The sequence below is a fragment of the Mastigoproctus giganteus genome, chromosome 5 (genome assembly GCF_048544385.1).
Source record: "Mastigoproctus giganteus isolate SK-2022 chromosome 5, ASM4854438v1, whole genome shotgun sequence".
NCBI classification, from domain to species: domain Eukaryota; kingdom Metazoa; phylum Arthropoda; class Arachnida; order Uropygi; family Thelyphonidae; genus Mastigoproctus; species Mastigoproctus giganteus.
In genome coordinates this window covers 53,297,697-53,324,220 of record NC_143579.1, presented here as the reverse complement: position 1 = coordinate 53,324,220, position 26,524 = coordinate 53,297,697, and the positions used below count along the sequence as shown (strand labels likewise).

Sequence of the window (26,524 nt, the reverse complement as noted above, 5' to 3'; positions counted from 1 at the left end):
CACCATATTTAAACAGTTATACACATATTTTATCTAGTCCTGGATTCTTCCTGTTCTTAGACTTCTGAATGACATATTGTAGTTCTTTTAGATTTATTGCGTCAATAGTTTCCTTGATTTCCTCTTCTAGGGAGATAGCCCTACTATCTTCTCCTGTTTTTTCTGAGTTTCATAGTGAAGGGTAATGTTTTCTCCATGTTTCTGCTTTAATTAAATTAATCCTCAATTTGTAATTTTCTTCCATTTGTAATTTTTTAAATACAGTCGGTTCCGGTTATTTGGGACACATCAGGACTAGTGCATTTTGGCCTGATTAAGCGGCTGCCCCAATTATCCGAAGTTTCACGTAAATAGTTAAAAATACAATGGATCCCCGCTTTACATTTGATTCACTGTACAATCAAATCACGTTACGACAGACTCACCATATTAAAGTACCGTTCACTATATGATGTGTAGTAAGCGCCGTCATTGTGATCACGTTTGTGAATCGAATTTTAATTCTCTTAAACAGCGATTCTAATTAGCAAAAATAGGAGGAAATTTATCCACAGGCTATCAAAGTAAAGATATATTAAGCACAAATTTATCTTTTATTACCTTACCAATTAAAAAATTAAATGATATATTAAATGATCACTGAAAAATATACGTGATAATCGGAATAATTAATACGTACTGTAATATGTACATACGAACTAGTTGACATTTCTGTTCACTGAAATTTGTGGGTGGGGGTTAAAATTTAAAACAGTAAAAAGATAAGCAATCAATAACAAAGAACAGGGCACACAAATTGCAAGTAACACGATACGCGTAAGTGAGAACAGAGTAACGAATTACGAAGCTGTAAAAATAGGAGTGAAGAGAAGATTCTGAAAATTAATTTTTTTATATGATTGAAGATTCCATGGAAGTGTGAACACATTTCACCATAATAACCCAGAGAATTCCAGCTGTCAGTATTATCACAAATTCAATAAGATTGAGTTTATGATAGATTGCACTAACAGAAAAGTCCAATAAACAGGTAACTGCTAATTGTTTTATGGTTGTGACCTCCAGAAATCTGACCGAACCATGTATGGTCAGAGACAATCATAGGGTAATCTCCAGTGCTGCGGTCTCCTACCCCGATTAAACAGCGTGTTGTCCCAATTAAGGGAAGTAAACCCTGGCTATTTTCTCGATTGGGTTCTGTTCTTTAAGATTTGCCCTAAATAAACGGCTGTCCCGATTAACCGGTAGCCCAAATAACCGGAATCCACTGTATCTTGAATCCCATTCTTTCTGCACCAGTTATATCATATTCTAAAGATTTAACAAATTTATCCCAATCTTGTCTTTTTATGGTTCGTGATAGTTTTTGAACTTCTGCTCCTAGTTTTTTATAGTTTATGTAGTCATCCACACTTCTGCTTTGTGAATGTATTTTTATATGCTTGTTTTTTTTTTTATTTTCTATGATATTTTGAATTTCTTTGTTCAAGCTCCTCAGCCAATTCTTTTTCTTTAAAGATTTATATCCAATGCTTTCCTCTGCTGCTGTCAATATTGCTTCTTTTATATTTTGCCAATCGTTTTCATTATTATTTGTGCTAGGTTTAATTTTCTCTTCTAACCTTTTTTCGTACAGATATCTGATACTGTCTTGTTCCAACAAGTGTGTTTTAAAAAATTTTCTGTCATAATCTTTGTTCTTCTTTCTGTTATGTTTTATAATCTTTTTATGAGGGATTTCAAATTTACTTTGTAATAAGTAATGATTACTGTAAATTTCATTTCCCCTCTGTATTCTGGAGTCTCTAACGTACGCATTCAATGTGCTGTTAATAAGAATATATCAATTATCGATTTGCTTCCCATGTGTATTTGTGAATATTTTATGCCTGAAGAATGTATTAGTAATCTTAAGTTTATTGAATATGCAAAAGCCTATTATTGATTGTCCATTATTGTTCATAATAGGTTCTCCCTCCGGTCCATTGCATTCTGTAATTGGTTGATTTTCTACTCTGGCATTAAAATCACTTGCTATGATTGTACATTCATTTTTACTTGATTTTTCCAAAACACCCTGTAGTTCTACTTAAAATTGTTCTGTTTCTTCCTGTTTTCCTTCAACTGGTGCATAAGTTCCAATTATATTAAAATTGTATCTGAGAATTTTAAGTTTAATTTGTATGATCCTTGGTGAAATCCACGTGTAGCCTATGCTTTTTTTTCTTCCATTGTTTTCTGATCAAAATTGCCACTCCTGAAGATGCCCACTTATTGCTTGGTACTCCCGAATGGATCAAAGCGTATGAACCTAAATCTATAGATCCCTTATTTTTCTTCTTTGTTTCTGATATTTTGGCGATATCAACTTTTCAATCATCTAGTTCTTTAACTAATTCTTCTACTTTATTTGTCATTCTTCTTATATTCTATGTTATGATATTCAATCTCATTAGTCCTTTTCCATTATCCAGGTTGTTTCCATTTAAGACAGTCCTATTATTCTTGAGAGTTTTCGCGTAATGAAAGATTCACTATAATGGGTTACCACCCCATTGATAGCTAGTCTGGTGGTACGTTTGCTACCCAAGTCTCCAGACAGACAGACATTATGCAGTTGGCATTTCCTCCACTACTGTTGGAACAGTTATACCGCCGTGACTCAGTCCCCTCCTCCTCCTTTCTCAACTGGGCTTGGAACCAGCTATGGCAGAGTTAGCATCAAGGTAAATTCACTTATTCTGATTCTAATCAGCCATTGCACCACTATTCTGAATGGCTCAGCTTTTAGCAATAGAATATTAAACAGAAACTTAACTTACATAAAGATGTGTATAAAATTCATGAGTTGATGTTTTCAGAAATCAAATGTAACCAATAGAAAGCTACATGTGGCACATTCTTTCCAAGAAGTATTACTCACTGATTTCTTGGCTCTAATGATGTCATCATAATAAACAGCATATAATGGAGATTTCTTGGACTTTTAAAATTTTATACTTTTAAAATTTCTTTAGTTTCTTGCGTGTGACAAGGAACCAGTAGAGGCTTCAGAACATTATACTTTTAAAATAAATTAGTTTATTATGGAGTATTTGTGTAATTAATTAAAAGTGATATTTTACAAGATTAAGTATTTTACAGGATTAAGTGATATTTTACAAGATTGAGTAGTACAGCTCTGATTAAGGAATGTATTTTCTTCTAAATGATATAAACAAATTAATGTGTTTTATGCTACTCCAGTCGAGAAGCTATACACCCTTGCTGGAATTGCCCCACTGGATGTGAGAAGGGAGATACAGGCAAGCACCGAACTACAAAAAGTGATGGAGAATCCATTACGCCCAATGTTTGAACAACAGCATTCTGTTCAAAGACTGAAATCATGAAGAGAATTTCTCACGACGACAAATAATCTGTTTACTATGCCATCCTTGGCCCGCATTGTCAATTGGAGAGCCAGAAGTGTACAAACTCAAGATTGGATAGCCCCCCACAAGAAAAATTACCCCTGGAATCTGTACAGATGGAAAGTTTGGCGGTCACTCAACCGTCTTAGAACTGGTGTGGGTAGATCCAGGGACAACCTGAAGAAATGGGGTATTCAACCCCAAATTTCAACTCTGAATATGGAGCTGAACAAATGACAAAACATCTTAACAGCTGCCCCCTTGCTCCTACAACTTGCAACATGTTTGACCTCTTGGAGGCGATGGAGAACACTATTGAAGTGACCCATTTCTGAGCAGAAATTGTGTAAAGAACTTTATCAAGACATTTTATTTTGTGTTGCTGTGTATGTTTATGATATTTAGCAATTTTGTTTATTGGCTTTTTTTTTTTTAGCTTGGATTATATATGTTACGTAATATTTGAATATTTCTATATTTGCTTTTTTGTACATTTCCGACATGAAATAAATAAATAAATTTGATTTTATAAATTAACTTAAAAAATTATTATTTACATTGACTTGTTTATTAATGCTATAAGAATTGTAAGAGCTAATATAAAAATTAATATTTATTTATTAAAAATCAATGTATTTACAAATGAAATTTATAAAATAAAATTTTTTGTAGAGTTTACTTGGAAGGAAACAGAAGTTCATCATGGGAAACCAGCTGGCTGGTGTTGCCCCATCTCAGATCTTTCCTGTGGAATATTACTTAACTGATCTACCAGATTTTCAATATGATATGAGGTGCGAAAATGTTTTCAATGCCATGTGCATTTAATGAGTTTATAAATTAATTATGCCTGTTTTGGTTGGGGGTCAATAAATGAAGACATACGCGGTGTGGCAATAAAGTTCCTGTACTAGTGCTCTTACAGTCATGTTCAGTGAGTTTGAAAATAAATGGAAGTGGTATGTTGCAGTTCGAACTTCCAACATGATTTTGCTTTAAACTAGGAAGATCTGTAATAGAAATGTATGAAATGTTAAAAATTATGTATGGTGAAGAAATGTTAAATCATAACAGTGTGTTTGAATGGTATGAAAGGTTCAAAGATGGATGTGATGATCACGATGACCCAAGGAGTGCACCATCGTGACCATCTGTTCATCAACTTCTTGAAATGACGACAGAGTTATAAAAGTTCGGGAAATTGTGGCAAGAGATCGTCATTTAACTCTTAGAATAATGACCGATGAGTTAGATATGAATAAGGAGATGATTTGTCAAATTCTGCATGAAGATTTAGGGGAAAGGGAGGTCTGTGCAAAATTTGTGCTCCACAGCCAGAAGCAGCAAAGCTTTAAAGTAGGAAGAGCTGTAATAGAAATGTATGAAACGTTAAAAATTATGTATGGTGAAGAAATGTTAAGTCATACCAATGTTGTCATGTGTAGACTTTGTACAGCCTTGTCAAGACAATCCTAATTTCCTTGATTGTATTGTCACTGGAGATGAGTGTTGGGTGTTTCAGTACAACCCAAAGATGAAGTGTCAGGGCATGTTCAAAATCATCACCAAGGCCCCAGAAGTTTTGTTTACAGAAATCCAGGATCAAGACAATGCTGATTATGCTTTTTGACAAACTGGGTGTGATTTACAAGGAATTTGTACCTGAAAGGGATAGAGTCAATGCTGTGTTTTGTGTGTAAGTGCTTCAAAGACTTATTGAAACACATTTCCTGGGTGAGGCCACAGTTTTGAGAGAAAGGCAGCTGGTTCTTGTTGCACAACAATGCTCCCACCCACTCTTCTTCTTGGGAAGACATTTCTGATGAAACATGGTATTGTACAGGTCACCTATCCACTGTACTCTCCTGATCTAGCACCAGCAGACTTCTTCCTCTTTCCTGAGGTGAAAACTGCCCTCAAAGGAAAGAGATTTCAGGATGTTGAGGCCATAAAGAAAAATGTAATCACCAAATTGAGTATCATCCCTTTGGACACTTTCGCTGATTCTTTTCAGAAACTTAGAATGGTGTAATAAGTGCATTCAATCAGGTAGTGATTACTGATTACTTGGAATAAAATGGAAATTCATTTTGCACTCCTTCACTTTGTTCTTTTTATTGGACCCAGGGCTGCTGCGTGGGTGTCAGCTGCCTGTGTGCAAACTTTCATAAGACTGCCCTCCAGTGGTGAGCTGTGAATATTTTAACAATGAGCTCGCACTTTTGCCGACTTTTTGATGTGAAACATCCTTTAAAGGGGTGGGTACCTACTGAGTAAATCTGATCGGTCACGGAAGTGATGTCATCTTAGGAGTATGCCAAAGGCGCTTCCCACTCTCACACCACTAGTCTGTGCGGAGCACTCACTAGTAGTATGATTAGAGCACGTGACGCATTTTTCGTGACCACTACGATATCTCGATTTCTAACTTTTTAGAATTTTTGAATAGTATGACCTCACTATCATAATTCCTGCAGTTACACTGCAGTAAGTATGATTACAAGTATTTGTCATATGACTGCAACAATACAAAGATTTGTCAACAATTTCTTTTTTCATCTTGCATTTTTGCATATGCAGCTGTTCGCATAACAGCTGCGTATGTCATTTCAACTAAGAGATCAGGTACCTCAATTGACGTTGTTTTCAGAGACTTGCAATCGCAAATCGCAAGTATACATCTCTTACTATAGTTATCATATGCTTGCCTCCGTAGCCGAGTGGGCAGGAGCGGGAGTGCAGTAGCACACGCTCTTTGAGTAGACCGGGGGTTCAAGCCCCTGACTGCTGAATACGGTCGATCTGCCAACCCGCACTGGACCAGCGTGGCAGATTATGGTCCATTTCCCTCAGCATAAATTGTTGAGGAGGCTTCCATCCTGCAGTGGGTTGATAATGGCTGCACTTTACTTTTTTTTTTACTATAGTTATCATAAATCCATTGTATCTTGTCTTCCAGAAATTATGGAAATTTGTGAATAATTAATAAAATATTTACAATAAAAAAGTTCTATTTCGTAATCAAAATATCTAAAAGAAATGCGAAGGATGTTTCACATAAAACGTGCTCAGTGACTTTTTTTTATTTTTTTTTTACAACTAGGGAAATATAATAGATACATTTTTTTCATGATAAAATTTTAATATTGTGAATAAAAAATAACATAATATTTCCTATATCACAAATAAAAACTATCACAAAACATTCCACAATATAAAAACAAATATTACATAAAAAACAAACTGGTCTAGAAAAAGGTACACACAAATCACAGATTACATGAAAAAAATTATTACACAAATATTCAAGAAAAATTTATTCTAAAAACTGCCATATGCAATTTACTTCTTTATTAATATTTACTGTCGATCTTCTGCTTTGTTCAATAGCTGAGCGATGATTACAGAGGAATGATTTGACGTAACGATCTGGATCAAATTCAAGCAATGGTTTTCCATTTAGATGTATGGTCATCATAATCTGCAACATGTTTAATTGTCAACATTATTCATTCATTCACACAATATTATTCATTACACTGAAAGCTTGCTCAACTGCAGTGCTGCAGCTGAGCACTCGCTATGGTTTCAGATATTTCTGGCTTTCTTAATTGAAGAGGGAATTTCACTCGATTTTAAAGATAAACTGTCTTTGACAAAATCTCTAAAATCATTAATTTTTATTTCACATTTTATCAGAAAACAAATTTGCTCTAAAAATGCTGATAATTCAAGGTTGATGTTAGTGATCTCATCTCTTCCAATTTTCCCAGGCTAATTCAATATTGTATGCAATGTCTTTCTGTGTTAATGTTTTCAGGAATTCTAGAACTTGAATTTCTGAGATGACAACACCAGCAAGTAGCTCACCATGATAGTAGGCTTTGAAGGCTTGAATAATGCCCTGATCTATGGGCTGAATTAGTGCAGTTTTGTTACTTGGCAAAAACAACTCTGATCTTGCCATTTTTCGATTTCAGGACATCAGCTGGAGGATGAGCCAGGTAGTGTTCCAACAATAACAGAGCCTTTTCTTTACATTTTTTTGGAAGGCAAGTGGCATCTCACCATGGTAAAAACTCACTTTCAAACCATGAAGCAAAAATATCACTCACCATATCTCCAAGTGTTGGAGATATTTTTATAAATCACAGGTATAGATTTCATGTTGATGTGCTTAGAACATTGGGGACTTCGATTTTTACTGATGCACAATAGCTTTAGCTTAATGATTTCCAGTCTTGTTTGCACAAGTGACACAGTAATTCTCTCTTTTTTAGTTTTGTTTTTTGGGTGCCTTTTGTGTCATCTCCACCAAGTAGCTTATAAAATTTAAGTCTCTCTGCTTTCAGAATTACCCCATTTATCAGTACTCCTTCTATGCTTCTGTAGAAACCACTTGTATAAGTATTGGTCCACATAACTCTTTTCACAAGGTCTGGTTTTCTTTCTTTTGAAGCCTACTTCACCTTCAATGGAGTCTATGAATGAACACATTATTACTCTTTTTTTCTAACTGTAGATTGTTCCTTCTGGAATTCTAAACTTGTGAAATATACAACCTTTTGTTTCACCACTCTTAACTCTTTTGATACTCTTAATTTTTCTTCAACTGTATAATTTTTTCCTTTGGAGGCCATTACTTCAGTCTTACTGATTTATTAATTTTGCCATGTATTTATTTCTAATGCCCTAGAGTTTACCGTGTTTTGAGAAAACTAAAACCGTTTGGCCAAAGTGGAATCACGTGATTTCTCCAGAAAGAACATGTCAGTTCATGTATACTTTTGTTTAGTCTATCTCTTAGCAGTTTTTGCTATCCTAAGTGTAACTTCTAGTTGAAGAAAGGATGTGCTGTTTACAAAAATTTACTTTGTGACTAATGTAATGCACTTGACGGAGATAGCTGTTTGTAATTAACATTCCAGTGATATACACTTTTAATGCATCTGTAGCTGAGGGGAAAAACTGGTTGCCTATAGTAATTAGTCTTTGATGAATCCTGTTGTTATTCTGCAACTGAATACTATATTGAAGTGAATATAGAGCCAATTTTTAGCTAATTTCCCCTCCTGGAAATACAGTAGTAGGATGTACAGTAGATACAAGTATATGCAGTATTCACTTTTTCTGATTTCCAATATAAAATTGCTAGTTCTTTGAACACACTGATTTTTTTCATAATTCTTTTTGGTGGTGGGGGGAACATGTCATACCCATGGTATATCCAAACCACAGTATGAAGAGACACACTATATTGAGGTTGCACTGTATTTATGTCACATTTATTAGCAAAATTTTTCAAAAACTGGATGTTAATAAAACAATTACTGTGTCTACTATCTGTCTACTAGCACTCATTTAAAGGAAAAGAAAAATTAATAAATATGAAAAATTGATTAAAATTTAATAATGATTAAAATTAATAATTGATTAAAAGTAATAATGCAGTTTGAGTAATCTCAAGCTGCATTACTTTTAATCAAATTACATTACCAAAAAAACTATACTGGGTGCTGTTTAATCTCAGTGCAATCTTATAAGGGGATGCCATCTTTATAAATAAGTTATTTCTGGTTCTAAGTCATGTTGGGAATGTTTTGAAGGCAGTTTCAAAGTCGATTTTAAAATTTTCCACTAGAAGTAGATAATTTTAAAATTGACTTCAAAACATTTTTAGATCAGCTGGTTTATTACTGAAATGAAATAAAATAAATATTTTTTAATCTTAATTTGAAGTTTATAATATATTTATTTAAAATATACACTTATTTCTTTGCAGTCTGGGAAGCACAAGATTTTTTAAAGTTGCCCGAGCAAAACATAGGTAATGAAGTATAGAAATAGCAACAAAGATAGTATAATGCAGCTTAAAGTATAAGTTAGTTTAATTAATAATATTTTTAAGGTGAGTGTGACAGTTTTCTTTAATGCTCTGGTTGCTTATGGCAAAATCCTTTTAATTGTTTGAAAGGAGGATTGGCCATTATTAGAAGTTAAATAAAAATACAAGACACTTGTTTACCACATGAGAATTTATTTTATGATGTTTATTGAAGTTTTACCACATGAATCTACACTTGATACAGGTTGACTATGTATCAAGTGTAGATTCCATTGAACCCCACCTTCAGGCTTCTGGAGGGAATTCCCACCACCTTCACCAGTAATACAGATAGCCTTCCTCACCAGTAATACAGTTAATTGTAGATTGTAAACTGGTGAAAACTATCAGTAAATATCACTTTTTTTTTAGCTTCTTGGCCTCCTCATTCAGAATGTTATACAAGAGTCTTGCAGTTTGTGTCTTTACTATTGCTTATTTGCTCACCAGTATTATTTTTTAAGATTTAAGAAATAAAATTTTCATTTTTAAAAGCTAAAAACTGAATTTTTTTAAAACAGCATTTTCTGCTGATATGATTACATTGTTTAATTCCTATGATATAGATCAGTGTCTGTTTTGTAATAATGCTGAATATAGGTTATTATGTTGAACATTGTATTTACAAAAACCAAAACTGTTAACTTTTCAAATATGCCTTAACACATATGCCTTAACTGAATGTTGATGCCTATGTGTATCATGGGGTTTTTAATACACTTGAATGAAAAATCACCTGACTTTAATTTTCTTCTGATTTGGCAGAAGAAAAACTAGATATTTTTTGTTATGTCACCTTTTCCAGCAGCTGACTAATTCAACCAAAGTGAGAAGACAGCTCAAAAGTGTCTCTTCCCTCACCGATCTAAATTGATTCAATTCTGTAATTTTTGAATTCGGTTCATAAAGGTAACAGGCCAAGCTGGCAAAAAAGGTATTAGAGCACTGTCTATTTGTAATTAGTAAAAATAGTAATTTTATTATCTGTTATTCATTGAGAAAGTAGTCTGTACAGTAAAATCCTGTTAAAACAAACTTCTTGGGGATGCAAATCATTTCATCCACAGAAATTTCATTCTAAGAAGTGTTTCTGTAAATTTTTTTTAAAAAATCCCCATTTATTCAAATAAATTTGTTGCACTTTTCTGTTATATAGAAATAGTAATTTCTGATTTATTTTACTTAAAAATTTGCTTTAAAATGAATAATAAATAAAATGACTAAATACATATACAACCAGGCCTCGCGTAATGCGAGTTCGATTAACGCGTGTTTCAGTGAATAATAAATAAAATGACTAAATACATATACAACCAGGCCTCGCGTAATGCGAGTTCGATTAACGCGTGTTTCAGTTACCGCTATTTGAAAAAATTATACCACTTTTCACTTTACACAATGCAGATTTCCAGTTAACACGATCTTTTTTTTTTTTTTTATGCAATAGTTGAAAAAGATTTGAATCCCGCTTTAAGCTTACCGCGCATTGGACAGGCAATAAACAAATGTTTGCCTGCTGCCCGCCTCGGTCTGTTCCATCAACCATCGGAAAAAGACGTGTTACTTGTTTGTCTCCTGCTAATAAAGTCAATGCAGACTTGCATTTAAAAATTCAAATTTTTAAATGAGCCTGATGAAAATGTTACCGCGAAGGAGATAACGGTAAAAGAACTAGATGAATTCTTTCGTATTGCAGAGAACCTCAAACAAAAGGTTTGAGGTTCTCTGTGATATTTATTTCGCCAGGGCCTAGAGAAGATTGTTATCGGCTATCGGAAATTGATTGATGAAAAGAGAAAGTCAACACTGTTCAAATATTTCCGCAACAGTCATTTCTTCATTGTGTATTTTACGTCAGAGGTTCCCAAACTTTCTCGGTTCATGGCGCCCTTAGTGTCTCAGTAATTTTTTCACGGTGCACCTAGACCAAAAGAAATATCTAACAGTTCCGTTTAGTAGTTAGGTCCAAACAACTTAATAAGAAATGTTGAAACTGCAAACTACCTCAATCTAGTAGTTTGTGTGGTGTCCGACAGATGTCGAGTATCACTGTTTCCCTCGAAAATTTAAAATATTCCGCAGCACACAGTTTGGGAACCACTGTTTTATGCAATAAACATTTAATTCCATAATTATTTTCATTATATTTTACATTGTATACAGTTAAAAAGTTATTTAAAAGGTATTTTTAAAATTCTTTATAGACATTCCAGAAGGTCAATGACCAATTATAATTTTTCCTATTGATTATTATATTCGATTAACTTGTTTCCGTTTTGCACGATGCACTCGCGGGACGAATTAATCGCGTTAATCGAGGCCAGCCTGTACTAGAAAAGTAAAAATATTTTGTTAAAAGCATAATTTTGTAAGTATATTTTATTTTTACATTTTACATATTAAAGTTAATTTTTGTATTTTAATGTTTGACTTTTATTTCCCCCTGCATTAATACAAAAGTTCAGCTTTAGCACAATCAGAAATGTGTGGGTTCAGATAGCACTGAGTTGAATTCTATTACTAATTCTGACATTGTTTCTTTTGATTGAGTGAACTGTTTACAGGAATATTTCTGTAGTGAAAGACTTAAAATAAAGAAAATGAGGCTTCTTTCATTCTTTTCTGTTGTTCATTATGTTTTTCTTTGATTTGAACATTGTATTAATTTCTTTTACAAAAAAAAAAAAAAAAAAATTGTCATCGCATATCATCTGTGGTTTTACTGGTATCCAATTTTATCACATATATCATCTAGTTTGTTTTTTTTATGCTCTGTATGGCTTATCAGTCATACAGAGCATAATTATTTGAAAGGTAGTAGAGGGTGTGATATTAAATTCTTTTCCATGTCTTTTTAAACCCCCCCCCACCCCTTAAAGCATATGCACTCATATCAGTATTTGTAATATGAATTGCACAATCCCATTCATAAATTTCTATAAAGTTCATTTGTTGTAAACCAATATATTTTAGGCACAGGTAGATTTTGAAAAAAAATTGTGTATCAAAACCAAAACTATTTCATTCAAGTGAGACTGCAAATCACCAATAATAAGGGAAGTCATCTGGGATCCAAAATATTTTCATTTTAATGAAATCATCATATATCATCTGTGGTATGTAATCCTTGGTAAAATCTACCTATATAAATCATTTAATTTGAAGGTGTTCTTGGTTTTTGAATGTAAGTTTTCATAATTTATAGTATACCATGTTCTTACAATCACTTGTTGAATTATTGCAGAAATATTTCTTAATTACTGGATCACTTGTTAGTTTTGTTCAGGCAGTGTTGCCACAGATGTCTATGTTCTTTGAGATGCATGGTAATAATTTTTGGAGAATAGCTAACATTGGGTTAACCCAAGGGAGTTATTTCTGCACTACTTTTTTATATTGGTATTTGTCACTTTTTCAAAGAATACCATGGTTTTACATTTTATGCTTCTTTCATTTTAGTTCCTGTGGTTTTGCATCCTATAAAATATTGCTTGTACATGAGTTGGCAAAAAATCTCAGCTGTGTATATAATTGAGAGAAAACTAAGTTTTCTAAAAGATTCAATCTCAAATTGTGAAATAAGTTATCATAAGTTACCTTGATATTTTACTTCAAACAGATATCACTAATCCCCAAGGAAAAGTATATTATTGTTTATTTTTAATGTATTTCATTATCCAATATGAGGTTGACGCATCTTTCAGCAAACTTAGGTATGTTCAAAAATGCAGCTTTACCAACTTATCTATAAACTACTGTTTTATAGCTACTACATACCTGAAGCTGTCATTGTGAATTTACTTGACACCTCTTACAAATGTTGTCAATAAATTATTGGCATCTCTCATACTGTGAAGGCCTCCATAGCCGAGTGTCAGGAGCGGGAGTGCAGTAACACATGCGCTTTGAGTAGATTGGGGGTTCAAGCTCCTAACTGCTAAATACAGTCGATCTGCCAACCTGCACTGGACCAGCATGGCAGATTATGGTCTGTTTCCATCAGCATGAATTGTTGAGGAGGCTTCCATCCTGCGGTGGGTTGATAATGGCTGCATTTTACTTTTTTTTTTTACATACTGTTAAACTTTTCATCCCTGAGTGGTCAGCCTAGTTACTCACTGATGTAGCGACAGTATCCTCTGAAATGGCTGCCTGGGTAATGGCATGCATTACAAAATAGCAGCATACATAGTCTGTCAATTAAATAATGGGACTGATTTTTCCTGTCTGCCTCATGAATGCTACATTTAAAAAAAATGCACCATTTCAACCACTGGAGTGTGCTCTTTCAATACAGCTCATGTTTGTGAGCATCACTTCAGTAGTTCTCAAGTTGTGGCAGTTGTCTCAAGACATTGGTGGTGTGCTGTGTCAAAAATTTGAAGAATGAAACAACGTTCCACAATTAAATTTTAATAAGTTGGGTAAAAGTGTGACAGAAGTGAATGAAGACTGAAAAAAGTTTATGGAGATGGAGATGAGTGTCTATCCTGTGTGTGTGTGTGTGTGTGTGTGTGTGTGTGTGTGTGTGTGTGTGTGTGTGTGTGTGTGTGTGTGTGTGTGTGTGTGTGTGTGTGTGAGAGTGATGAATCTTCATTCATGATGGATGCAAGTCAGTTGAGGAAAACCTCAGACTGGGACAACTGGTTTCCATTCAAACTGAAGGTAATGTCGAGAGAGTCCACAATCTTATGAATGAAGGTTGCAGAAGCATCACCTGTATCTACTTTACGAGCAGCTGCATATTTCAAATGTAAAAGGAAGACTTAGCATTAGTAGAGGCATATGATGCAAGAAGCAAGTTTATACAGCATCAGCCAAAAAAAAAAAAAAAAAACCCTTCCCATTTCACCCATCCATTCTCACCAAATGTTTGTTTAGTTCTGCCATGAATTTATTTAAGCTGTCAACTTCTACGACAACAGATGGAAGTTTGTTCCAGCAATCAACCACATGCTGGCTAAAGGCAAATTTCCACACATCTATTCTACAACTGTCTTTCCACAATTTGAATTATGTCCCCTCAGGCAATTAATCTGGGCAAGAGGAAGAATCCCATCAGCATCGAGCTTGCTCAAACCATTCAAGACCTTATACACTACAATCAGATCACCTCGCAGGTGCCTAGTCACCAGACACTGTAATTTGCAAATCTTAAGCCTTTCTTCATAAGAGCAACCCTTTGTTCCATTCACTGATCTTATTACCCTTCTCTGTACTCATTCCAACAGCTCTACATCCTTTCTAAAATGAAGCCTCCAGACCTGTGTACAGTACTCAAAGTGTGGCCTGACCATTGCCTAATACAAGGGGATAGTCACCTCCTTATTCCTGCTAGAAAAATTCTTGTATATCATTGACAAGACACCACGAGCTACTCTTGCAGACTGTCTTCACTGTTCAGAAAACTTCATATCTGCCTACACAATTACCCCCAGGTCCTTTTCATTCTCTACCACTATCAGTGTAGTACCACACAGTTGATATGTTACTCTGGGGTTACTGCTACCCATATGCAGTACTTTATATTTGACAACATTAAACTTCAGTTTCCACCTCTCAGCCCATCTGCTCAACGTTTCTAGATCCTTTTGCAGTAGCATACTGTAATTAGTGTCATTAACAACCTTACCAACATTCATATCATCTGAAAACTTAGACATTAAGCTTGATATACCTTCATCAATATCATTAATAAATACAGAAAAGAACAATGGACCCAACACTGAACTCTGGGGACTCCATTAATAACATTAGTGGACTTGCTTCACAATATGAGATTGATACATCATATGCAAACAGTTTGCTCCTAGCTGTTTACATAATTAAGGGTAAACTGTGGTTTTGCCAACTTGTTTATAGTGATGTTTTATAGTTTGCACATGACAAGCCTCTGTTCCAAATTTACATGAGCAGACTAAGATATTTAATTTTTGAAGCTTGTGATATTTTAAAATTAATTTATTCCATTATATTTATATATAAATTTAATATACTGTAAAATTTTACACATACACAATATGAAATGTGCTGTATGTCTGTATAATTTTTAATATAGATTATTTTTAAATATTAAAAATAGACATTTTTAGCTCTTGAATTGAACATTTTATTAATTAATTAAAAAAGTGTTAAATTACTAATTTAATTACTTTACAAAAAATTTAATTTTTGTAATGTAATAAAATAAGTTGTCAGAAAGTTATTATTCATTTTCCCTTCTTAGTGACTAATAGTACTTAATTATTGACTTCCAAACAAACATGCTTAAATAAAGAATCTTAGCTGCTGTTTTCCTTATTTCAGGGAGGGATTAACAGTAGTTAAAGTATTTGCTATACATGATCCTACATTGCCATTGACAGCCCACAAAGACTGCCTTGAAGGTAATTTAAAATATTAATATTCTTCAACACCTGTTAATTATTTTATACTGAATTTTTGCAAGCATTTAGCAGAAAAAAGATTACTAATACTTAAACATAAGTTGTCAGAAATGCATTTGTCCCTGTAGTGTACACGTTAGTTGACTTCATACAACAACAACAAAAAAAAAAAAAAAGAATCGCTTAAAAATTAAAATGTCTATTTTATTATTTTATTTTCATTTAATTTTATTACATCACTAAATATTTTTTAATTATAGAAATATAGTGTATAAAGTGCAATGTGCACCCACTTGTGTATTAATTTTTGCATGGTTTAATTCCAAATAACTTTTTGCGTTTTTTTTTATTATCCTGTAAAACAAAAAATGAAGAAAATTTTGATAACACAAATAGATTTAGATGTATAAGCTTTAAGCAGGACATGGAACATATATCATTATTATAAATCGGAAAAATAAGAATATATGTTTACTCACAATCTCACCCTTCAGTGCAGAATCTACAAAGAGAAGTCATATACCATTCAAAAGGTCTTGATGAGGAATTCAGTGTATGATAATAAACAGAATCAAGTAAACATTTTTAATTATGAAGTTATGCACTTGAATGATACATGCACTCATTTTTAAAGAGTTCTGCAAATCAGTGACTTGAGTATTATGGCAATAGATTACAATGAGTTTTTTAACCATTTTAGTAACATTTTCTGTAATGTAATGCATGGATCAACAAGTTTGTTGCATACATACCACCATTTATTTATTAGTCTATAGCAGGGGTCACCAATTAGTTTTCATCGGAGTGTGTATTAGAAAAAAAATTTTATCATGGTCTGCATTCTTGAAATTAAAATAAAATTAATAAATCGTCTAAAAAAATATTTCTATTTTTTATGTAATTACTATAGATACAGGTAGCACTAAATTGCAGAACAGTAATCCCTTTAACTCTTAATTTGTGTTTTCTAATTGCCTAAGGCCATCAGTGCAAATAATGAGTATCCATAACTCTCTCATAATGCATTTGTGATATGGAAATTTTACAGAAACTATTTTAAATGTAATTACCAAGGAAAATTCAAAAAGGTTTGCTAAGCAGAAAAAATTTCTATAAAGAAGTTTGTTAAACAGAGGCCTGACTGTATATTTAAATTAATGATTTAGGTTCATTTACCCCGCAGTTCGCAAAAAATTTTTTGCTGGCTGCATCTAGACTGGTCTGCTAATTGGTCACCTCTGGTATATAGGATCAACTCCCACTATGAAACTTGTTTTATTTTTTTCCCTCCTCTTTGGGATCAAAACATGAAGAGAAGTTATTACAGGTGTAAATGGGAAAGCTTATCACTGAGAATAAAGCTTCAGATTAAATAAATTAAACACTGAACCTGAAATACACTTATTTTAGCAAATAAATTGTGCAAAAATGCTAGGCTGAATTTGTCTGAAATACTGCTTGCAGTCTATAACCAACCTCCCTGTCAGAATGCCAGGAATGTGATTTACTTGTTTATTACATTTATGTAAACAGTAGTATTAGTTTATTTAATTCAAGCTATTGTTCATAACCTGTCACATATTTTGAACTTTTTTCAAATAAGATTTTTAACAATCAAAGTACAAATTATCATTAATTTTAATTGGTTTGTTTGTAATATTTTTATGGTAATCCAGACATGGAAGGTTGTTGAACATGTAGTATTCTAGTACTACATAAGCCAGGCCTCACATAACATGAGTTTGAGTAACGCATTTTTCGGTTACTGCGATTTGAAAAAATTATACCACTTTTTACTTTGCATGATGCAAATTTCCAGTTAACGTGATCTTTTTTATGCGATTGTTGAAAAATATTTGAATTGCGTGCTAAGTGTCTGACGGCCAATAAACAAGCGTTTGCCCGCTGCCTGCCTCAGTGTGTTCCATCAACCATCAGAAGTAGATGTGTTACTTTTTTGTCTCCTGCTAATAAAGTCACATGCAGATGCATTTAAAAATTCTAATTTTCTACCCTTGTTTTTTATGAATAAAAGAAAGAATGAAAAACAATGTGATTGCAATAAAAAAATGAAAAGTTAATGCTTTAGCTGAAAAAATTGAAGTTATTAAAAAATATGAAGGTGGTGCAAACCATGCGAAAATCGTAAGAGGTCTAGGATACAGTGAGTCTACCATTCTTGAGCCGTAAGGACTAATATAAAGAGAAAGGTAAAGTTTCATCAACTTCTTTTGTTTTATGAAATACCAGAAACGGGACTCCAATAGTGATTGAAATGGAAAGCCTTTTATCAATTTGGATAGAAGATTTCAATCAAAAAATAATTCTATTATCTGAGGAAAATATTCAGAGCAAAGCTATTAACATTTTCACTAAGTTCAAAGAAACAAAATATCAAGGGAAGACTGAAACATTTGTTGCTAGTTCAGGGTGGTTTGAATATTTCAAAAATAGAGCAGGACTGCATAATGTTAAAATAACAGGGGAAGCTGCTAGTGCTGATGAAGATGCTGCAGCCAAATTTCCTGCAGAATTGCAAAAAATCATTCAGGATGGCAAAGTAAATATAACAATCGGCAAATATTTAATGTAGACGAAACAGGCCTATTTTGGAAATGGATGCCAACTAAAACTTATTTGGCTGCAAATGAAGCATCACGTTGTGATGCTTCTGAAGGTGATTTTAAATTGAAGCCTATTCTTGTGTACTGTACACAAAATCCTAGGGCTTTAAAAGGATACAGCCATTGAACCCTTCCAGTCATTTTGCATTCAAATACAAAAGCATGGATGACCAAAGCCCTATTTGAAGACTTATGTCTTATTTCTGTCCAACAGTTGAAGCCTATTTTAAGAAAAATAATCTTACTTTTAAAGCTCTGTTGCTTTTAGATAATGCACCTGGACATCCTTCTGCACTTGGTGACTTAAATGAAAATGTGAAAGTTGTTTTTTACCAGCAAATACGACTTTGTTATTGCATCCCAATGACCAAGGGACGATTGCAACTTCAAGGCTTACTATCTCTGTAGAACATTTGCACAGGCACTTGAAGCTACAACAGGAGACAATGCAATTTCTATAACAGAATTTTGGAAAAAATATAACATACGAGTGGCCAATGAAAACATTCGTGCAGCATGGGAAGAAGTAACAGCCAGCAATGTGGGAGCAGTTTGGAAGCATCTTTTACCTTATTGCGCAAACAATTTTACTGGCTTCAAAGATGCAGTTCAAAATGTTATTGAAGATATTGGTAATATTGGTAATGACCTTGGTTTCAAAGGCTTGGATACGGCTAATGTTTGAGACTCACTGAATTTGCATTCAGAACAGCTAAGTGACAACCATCTCCTTCAAATAGAGGAACAGCATGCGTACAAAGGAGCTGAAGAAAAAGAGTGTGAACTAGATGAAAATGTTACCGCAAAGGAGATAACGGTAAAAGAATTAGGCAAAATCTTTTGTATCACAGAGAACATTAAACAAAAGGTAATGGATGTTGATCCTAACATCAAAAGAAGCATGTTATTTTTGCAGGGCCTAGAGAAGCTCGTTGTTGGCTATCAGAAATTGTATGATGAAAAAAAGAAAGCCAAAACTGTTCAAACGACTGTTCAAATATTTCTGTAGCAGATAGTTAGTTTCTTAATTATGTATTTTATGCAATAAACATTTAATTCTATAATTATTTTTATTATCTTTTACATGGTATATGGTTAAAAAGTTATATAAAAGGTATTTTTAAAATTCTTTATGGACATTCCTGAAGGTCACAGACCAATTATAATTTTTCCTATTGATTATTATATTTGATTAATGCGTTTCCATTTTGTGCAATGTGCTCGCATGATGAATTAATCACATTAATCAAGGCCAGCCTGTATTGTGAACAGAAAAGAAACTTATTAACATTGGTCTTAAATTTCTAATTTTCTGAAAATATATATGAAAAGTGGTTATTTGAAAAAATTGAATCACAGAGCTTGAATAATGAGAAATAAAATTTAATTCACAGAATTTATTGTTCAGCCATGATGTTCCTGCCAATGTTATAATAGATTTAGGGAAAAAAGTGGCAGAATAATAGATACCAATATAGACAAATAATATATATATATGTGGGAAAGGTATTTACAAGGGCTGTTCAGTAAAGAATGGTCTGGTCATAGTTTTTTTTTCCACAACGTACTTTTATTACTCATCCTTAATTTGATGTTCCTTTCAAAGTAATCCCTATTTGATGAAATGCACTTATTTCAATGTTTCTGCCATTCTGTTCTTCAGAAACATGATGGAAGCTATTTTTTGACATGCATTTGAGTATTGCCTCTGATGTCTTTACAACTTTTTCTGATGACTGGTAACGCCTTCTGTGCACTGCCTTCTTTAACTTTGAAAATAAAAAAATATTGCAGGTTACAAGGTTAGGACTGTAGAACACATGAGGAAAACATTGACGTTAATTCTGGTTAAGTACTTGATAGTATGAACAAGTGAGGTCTCACATTATCGTGATACAGCATCCACCTACCTGTGTGCAGTTGTGGTCATTTGCAATGAATATGATCCCACAAAGTGTGCAGTACAGTTCTGTAGTAAGGTCCTCTAACAGTTATATGACATGGCACAACATGCTGGGTGCCTCCATAGCCAGGTGGGCAGGAGTAGCAGTGCATAGCACGCTTCTTGATTAGACCTGGGTTCGAGCCCATGCCCACCAAATACGGAGAATGCAGAAAGGTCAGGGAATGACCACTGCATATCCCCGGAGCAATATGGCCTTGATTGCTAATGCTCCTAAAAACCAAATAACAAACAACATGCTGGTAAACCATTCCTTGAATGTCCAAAAAACAGATGGGTGGTGGTATCCACTGAGAATAAATAACATTAGTCTTTTCTACTAAAGAAGCATTACTTATTCGTAGTGTAATACCTGGTATCTCGTGAAGGTAGCCACAATATGAGATACAATAAAAAATGGTGCCTTTCACATACATAGTTTAATTTATGGGTAAACTATGGTGTATCTACACCGATATTATATAGTTAATTTAAACCCATATCATATTATGCCTTGTGCATTTAATCTTCAAATATTGTATCATTCTGTACACTTCTTGAAATAGGCCTCTGGGGTTGGGCATATTCATAATATAAATTTTTAGTAGTTTACACCAACCTTGCATTGAAATAATAAAACAAAAAACAAAATTAATAGTTTAATAGCTGGTATTACTAATTTACAATAAATTACTATTTACAAAAAGCATATAAAAAGAAAAAGAATACCATAAAATATACAGAATTAAAAGTGCTAAAATCTGAAGCTTTTGAGGGCTCTGCCTTCTTTCTCAACAGTAGGCTTTATTTTTGCAGTGCAATCTTAAATACCTGCAGGTTTCACGGCACATGTCACGTGGTTCAATGACACATGCATTGTTCTCATGTGTAACGGAACCGGAAGTGGCTCGGAAGCACGTCAGGTGAAATCATTCATCCCCTCCAAGAATCACTATCTCAAAGAGGGGATGAATCCGCATACCCCTATCTCTATTAATGTTGCTCCCAATGGAGCTAATCCGCAAGCTCTCGAGCCACTTACGATCCCAAAACCTATGCGCCTGGTCGATGATAGTAGCTTCGTCGGGGAGATTTGATGTTGCTTCTCCCAATAATGCTCCATCATGGCTGATTTCCCATAATCTGCATTCCTTATCGCTTTTGTGTGCTCCCCCAGACGATCCTTTAAACGCCGTTTTGTTTCCCCCACATAACATTCCCCACAATCCGGGCACTTAATGCTATAAAATTGTTTATAGCATTAAGTGCTATGAACAATTGTTTATAGCATTATTTATAGCATAAAATTGTTTATAGCATTAAGTGCCCGGATTGTGGGGAATGTTATGTGGGGGAAACAAAACGGCGTTTAAAGGATCATCTGGGGTAGCACACGAAGGCTTGCGGATTAGTTCTATTGGGAGCAACATTAATAGAGATAGGGGTATGCGGATTCATCCCCTCTTTGAGATAGTGATTCTTGGAGGGGATGAATGATTTCACCTGACGTGCTTCCGAGCCACTTCCGGTTCCGTTACACATGAGAACAATGCATGTGTCATTGAATCACGTGACATGTGCCGTGAACCTGCAGGTATTTTAGATTGCACTGAAAAATTAAAGCGTACTGTTGTGAAAGAAGGCAGATCCTTCAAAAGCTTCAGATTTTAGCACTTTTAATTCTGTATATTTTATTGTATTTTATGGTATTCTTTTTCTTTTTATATGCTTTTTGTAAATAGTAATTTATTGTAAATTAGTAATACCAGTTATTAAACTATTAATTTTGTTTTTTGTTTTATTATTTCAACGCAAGGTTGGTGTAAACTACTAAAAATTTATATTATTCTGTACACTATTTGGCATCCCTCATATTGTGGAACCACTTCGCAACTGTGATGGCATGTTTGCATTATCTTGGTACCTGCCCACCCACCGATGATAGGCTTTGAAACAATGCCGTCTGGGTGGTGGTATCCACTGAGAATAAATAACATTAGTCTTCTCTACTAGAGAAGCATTACTTATTCGAAGTAGTGCAATACCTGGTATCTCATGAAGGTAGCCACAATACGAGATATAATAAAAAACGATGCCTTTCACACTACATACATAGTTTAATTTATGGGTAAACGATGGTGTAGCTACACCAATATTATATAGTTAATTTAAACCCATATCATATTATGCCTTGTGCATTTAATCTTCAAGCAGTGTTAATAGATAGCTTGCACATTTTAAATTAGGAGTCACTGACATTTGTGACCAGCCGAGGAGCAGACAACCAAAATCTTTCTGTATTGAAAAAATTGAGTTTGAATGAAATTATTCAAAAGACAGGACAGTAACCAATATGCAATGATGCAAGCACTAGAGTATTCAAAGAGAAGCCATTTTAGACACATTATATTACAGGAAAAATATGCTGCAAATGGGAATCCAAGCTTTTATCATGTGAAATGAAATTCTCCAGGCAGATGATATACTAAGACCTGCTGCAGGAATGCAGTAACTTTCAAGGAGGTTTTTGTTCAAGGCCTGCTATCAGGTGATGAGACCTGGATCTTCCATTATGACCCCTATTCTTACTGCCAGTCTATGTAATGGATGCATCCATCATCTCCAGTGAAGAAAAAACCTCAAATGCCCAAGGCTATAAAGCAAAAAAAGAAGTCTCTAACAAGGCTCCCAAATCACATTACTCCATGATAATGCCAAGCCACACACTGCCCATATGACTTAGATAAAAATTGCAAACTGAGGGTAAAGAGAGAGATATATCTTTTTGGAAAACACTTTTTTGAGTAGAGTTGCAAAAGCCAGTGACAGGCAGTTCTTCTCCTTTTACCACAGTGCATATGTGAATTGGAAAGAATTATGGCAAAAATGTATCGATAAACAAGGTGGATAATCAGAATAGTGTATATATGCTTCCTAATGTTTGTTTAATGAATTATATGAATTTAAACTTTGTTGTTTTTATTCTGTATGGCCAGAGAGGCTTATGGACTGACCCTTGTATATACCAAGGGCAAAAAATGATTAAGTTGATCCTTTTCTTTTAATGAATTTCAGATATCAGATTAAAGTTGGCTGATGTTCCTAATTGTTTACCATTCCAGAAGTCCATGGTAAGTTATCAACAGAATTTGTTTATTATTTAAATCTTTTCTTTACTAAAAGTTTAGCAAATTTTACTGTAGCTTATGAATCAAATTTGGTGCAATGCAGGATACCTTATAAGAATTAAAATGATAAGCCATTACAGCTAATGGGATTGAGAATAAGGAAAAAAAAACAAAAAACAGGTTTATCAGTAAAATATCATTTTATGATTGATTACTAATTGATAGAGCAATAGAGCACTAACATTTTAATATAGCCACCTCAAGTGAAATAGAAGTGTAAAAATCAAGGCAATTTTTTGGAAACGTAATTAAGGAAACTGTGGCAGAGATTCTTATTAGACTCTAAACTTGAATACAGTTACTTGCCATATTCAGTGATTAACTAAATAGATAAAATTTAGTGTTGATTAAACATGGTTGAAAAACAATTCAGCATTTAGGTTAGTGAAAATTTCTTGAATCCTCTTTCTCTTTTGGAATTTTCAATAAATTTGTACATTTAAAACTGTACAGATATTATCTATCTTATTCATATTTCTCTTATAGTAAAAGTAGTATATGTAAAAGTAGTATATGTAAAAGTAGTGATGCAAGAAAGCGAGCTTATATTGCATCAGAAAAAAATAAAAAATAAAAAAACCCACACACACTTCACCCATCCTTACCCTCCAACAATTTGTCTAGTTCCTCGAATTTATTCAAACCATCCACTTCCACAACAACAGATGAAAGTCTATTCCAATAATCAACCACTCACTGGCTGAACGCAAACTTCTGTACATCTATCCTGCAACCAACCTTCCTCAATTTAAATTTATGCCCACTCATGTATGTAGTCCCAGCAAGAGAAAGAATTCCATTCACATTCAGCTTACTCAATCCATTCAAGGCCTTAAACACTTCACGCAGGTGACCTTGCAGGTGCCTAGTCTACAGATGCTGCAATTTGCCGAAATGAAGCTTTTCTGGGTAAGAGTACCCTTTTATCCCTTACTCAATCTGGTTGCCCTTCTCTGCACCTGTTCAAGCAGATCTACTTCTTTCCTAAAGTGATGCCTCCAGACCTGTACACAATACTCAAGTTGCTGCCTAATCAAAGCAAAGTTTTTGTATATCAATGACAAAAGCCCATGAGCTGTCCTGGCAACATTTCTACACTGCTCAGAAAATTTGATATCTGACTGCACAATTACCCCAGGACCTTTTCATTTTCTACTACCCTGAGTGTAGTTCTACACAATTGATAAGTTACTCTGAAATTACTGCAACTCATATGCAGTACCTTGTTAAACTTCAACTACCATTTTTAGTTGAAGTTACCAATGTTAAACTTCAACTACCATTTCTCAGCCCATTTACCTAATTTTTTAAATCTTGTTGCAGTAGCATACCATCATTACTGTTGTTAACATCCTGCTAACCTTTGTATCATCTGCAAATGCCTAGCACTGCAATCTGGAGAACTCCACTAATAATATTAAGAGCAATATTAAGAGTTACTAATCATATTAATAGCAGGAGACCGGCAGAATTGCTTAACAAGTACAGGTCACTGTTGAAAAAAAGCCATGAATTAGGGTTGAATTTGAAAGTGTCTGCAATTCTGCCCAGACACAATAGGAGGGAGTATATGATGAGAGCCTTGTCGATCAATTCGGCCCTGGAAAGACTGTGCAAGGCTCAAGGGGTAGAATTTTTTTCAGCCTGGTCTGTACTTGTTTACAGGAGAGACTGCTTCTACAGGGATGGGATACACTTAAATAGAAAGGGTGCAAGAATATTTGCTGATGCTATCGAGGCAGTGTTAGGTGGGTTGGAAAACTGCTAGCTTGGGGGGGATACAAGGACTAATAGATTAACAGTAGCCACTGGCAGAGGTGAAAGTGATTCTTGCACTTCTTCTATTGGAATGAGCAGAAGCCTGAAAAGCAAGATGCAGGATATTTCAGAGACTGCTAGGAGTCATTGTCGTACAAGGAAACACATGGGTTGTGTTAGGGTATCTAAGAATAGGAACAGGTGCATGTATACTTGCATGTACACCAATGCTAGGAGTTTGGTAAATAAATTTGATGAATTTGAGGGATTGCTCAGAACATCAAAGGCAGATATTGTTGGGATATCAGAGACATGGTGTCACACAGATATAAGGAATGTAGAACTGGAATTTGGGGAGTACAATGTGTACAGGAAGGATAGACAAGATAGGAAGGGAGGAGGGGTTATACTGTTAGTTAAGAAACACATAAAATCCAAGGAAGTGAAGCTAGTCGACATCGCTGGACAGTGCAGTGTCGAGTCAGTTTGGTGTGACATAAGCATTGGGAGATCAAAATTGAAAGTAGGAGTGTGTTATAGGCCTAATGACTCTGATGAGTATAATAAGGACCTGTACAGAGAAATAGAGTGGGCCAGTAAATCAGAGAGTCTTATAATGGGGGATTTTAATTTCCCAGATATTGACTGGAATTTGTGGGTTGGTCACTCACACACTAGCAAGGCATTTGTGGATTTATTGGATGATTATTTTGTACATCAGCATGTTCGGGAGGCAAATAGAGGGAGTAATACTCTTGATCTGATTATCAGTAGTGATTCTTCATGCATTAAGAATCTGCAAATAAATGAACCACTAAGTGGCAGTGATCACAGTGTGCTTAAGTATGATTTACTCAAAGAGGTAACTACCATCAGGGGTAAAGGGGGCGCGCTCCTCCGTAGCCAGGTGGGAAGGAGCAGCAGTGCGTAGCACACGCTTCTTGATTAAACCGGGGTTCGAGCCTGTCACCACCAAATACGGAGGATGCGAAAAGGTCAGGGAATGACCACCGCATATTCCCAGAGCAATATGGCCTTAGTTGCTAATGCTCCTAAAAACCAAATAACAAACAAAAAACAAGAGTAAAGGGAAGGGTTTTTGCTTTCGTAAAGGTGACTATGGTGGTCTGAGACAGTATTTAAATTCTATACGGTGGGACCAACTGATGATGTTACCAACAGCAAATTAAAAATGGGAAGCATTCAAAGAAATTATCTTGGAAGCTACTAGGCTTTACATACCAACTAAGAAATATTGTTCAAGGTTTAGGTCTAAATGGATGTCAGATGAACTAATGAGACATATGGCAGAGAAGAAAAATGCATGGG

At 34.3% G+C, this 26,524-nt stretch overlaps 1 protein-coding gene across 1 annotated transcript in view; it reads left to right on the top strand.

The window, feature by feature from the left end:
• The window catches only part of Vps15 (vacuolar protein sorting 15), a 316,929-nt gene that overhangs the window by 20,385 nt on the left and 270,020 nt on the right, over positions 1 to 26,524 (top strand). The window contains exons 3-6 of the mRNA XM_090374029.1: positions 4,086 to 4,207; positions 9,196 to 9,240; positions 15,604 to 15,683; positions 23,325 to 23,380. Of these exons, the coding sequence (XP_090230155.1) occupies positions 4,116 to 4,207; positions 9,196 to 9,240; positions 15,604 to 15,683; positions 23,325 to 23,380 (273 nt within the window). The 5' untranslated portion in view covers positions 4,086 to 4,115. The remainder of the gene's footprint in view (positions 1 to 4,085; positions 4,208 to 9,195; positions 9,241 to 15,603; positions 15,684 to 23,324; positions 23,381 to 26,524) is intronic.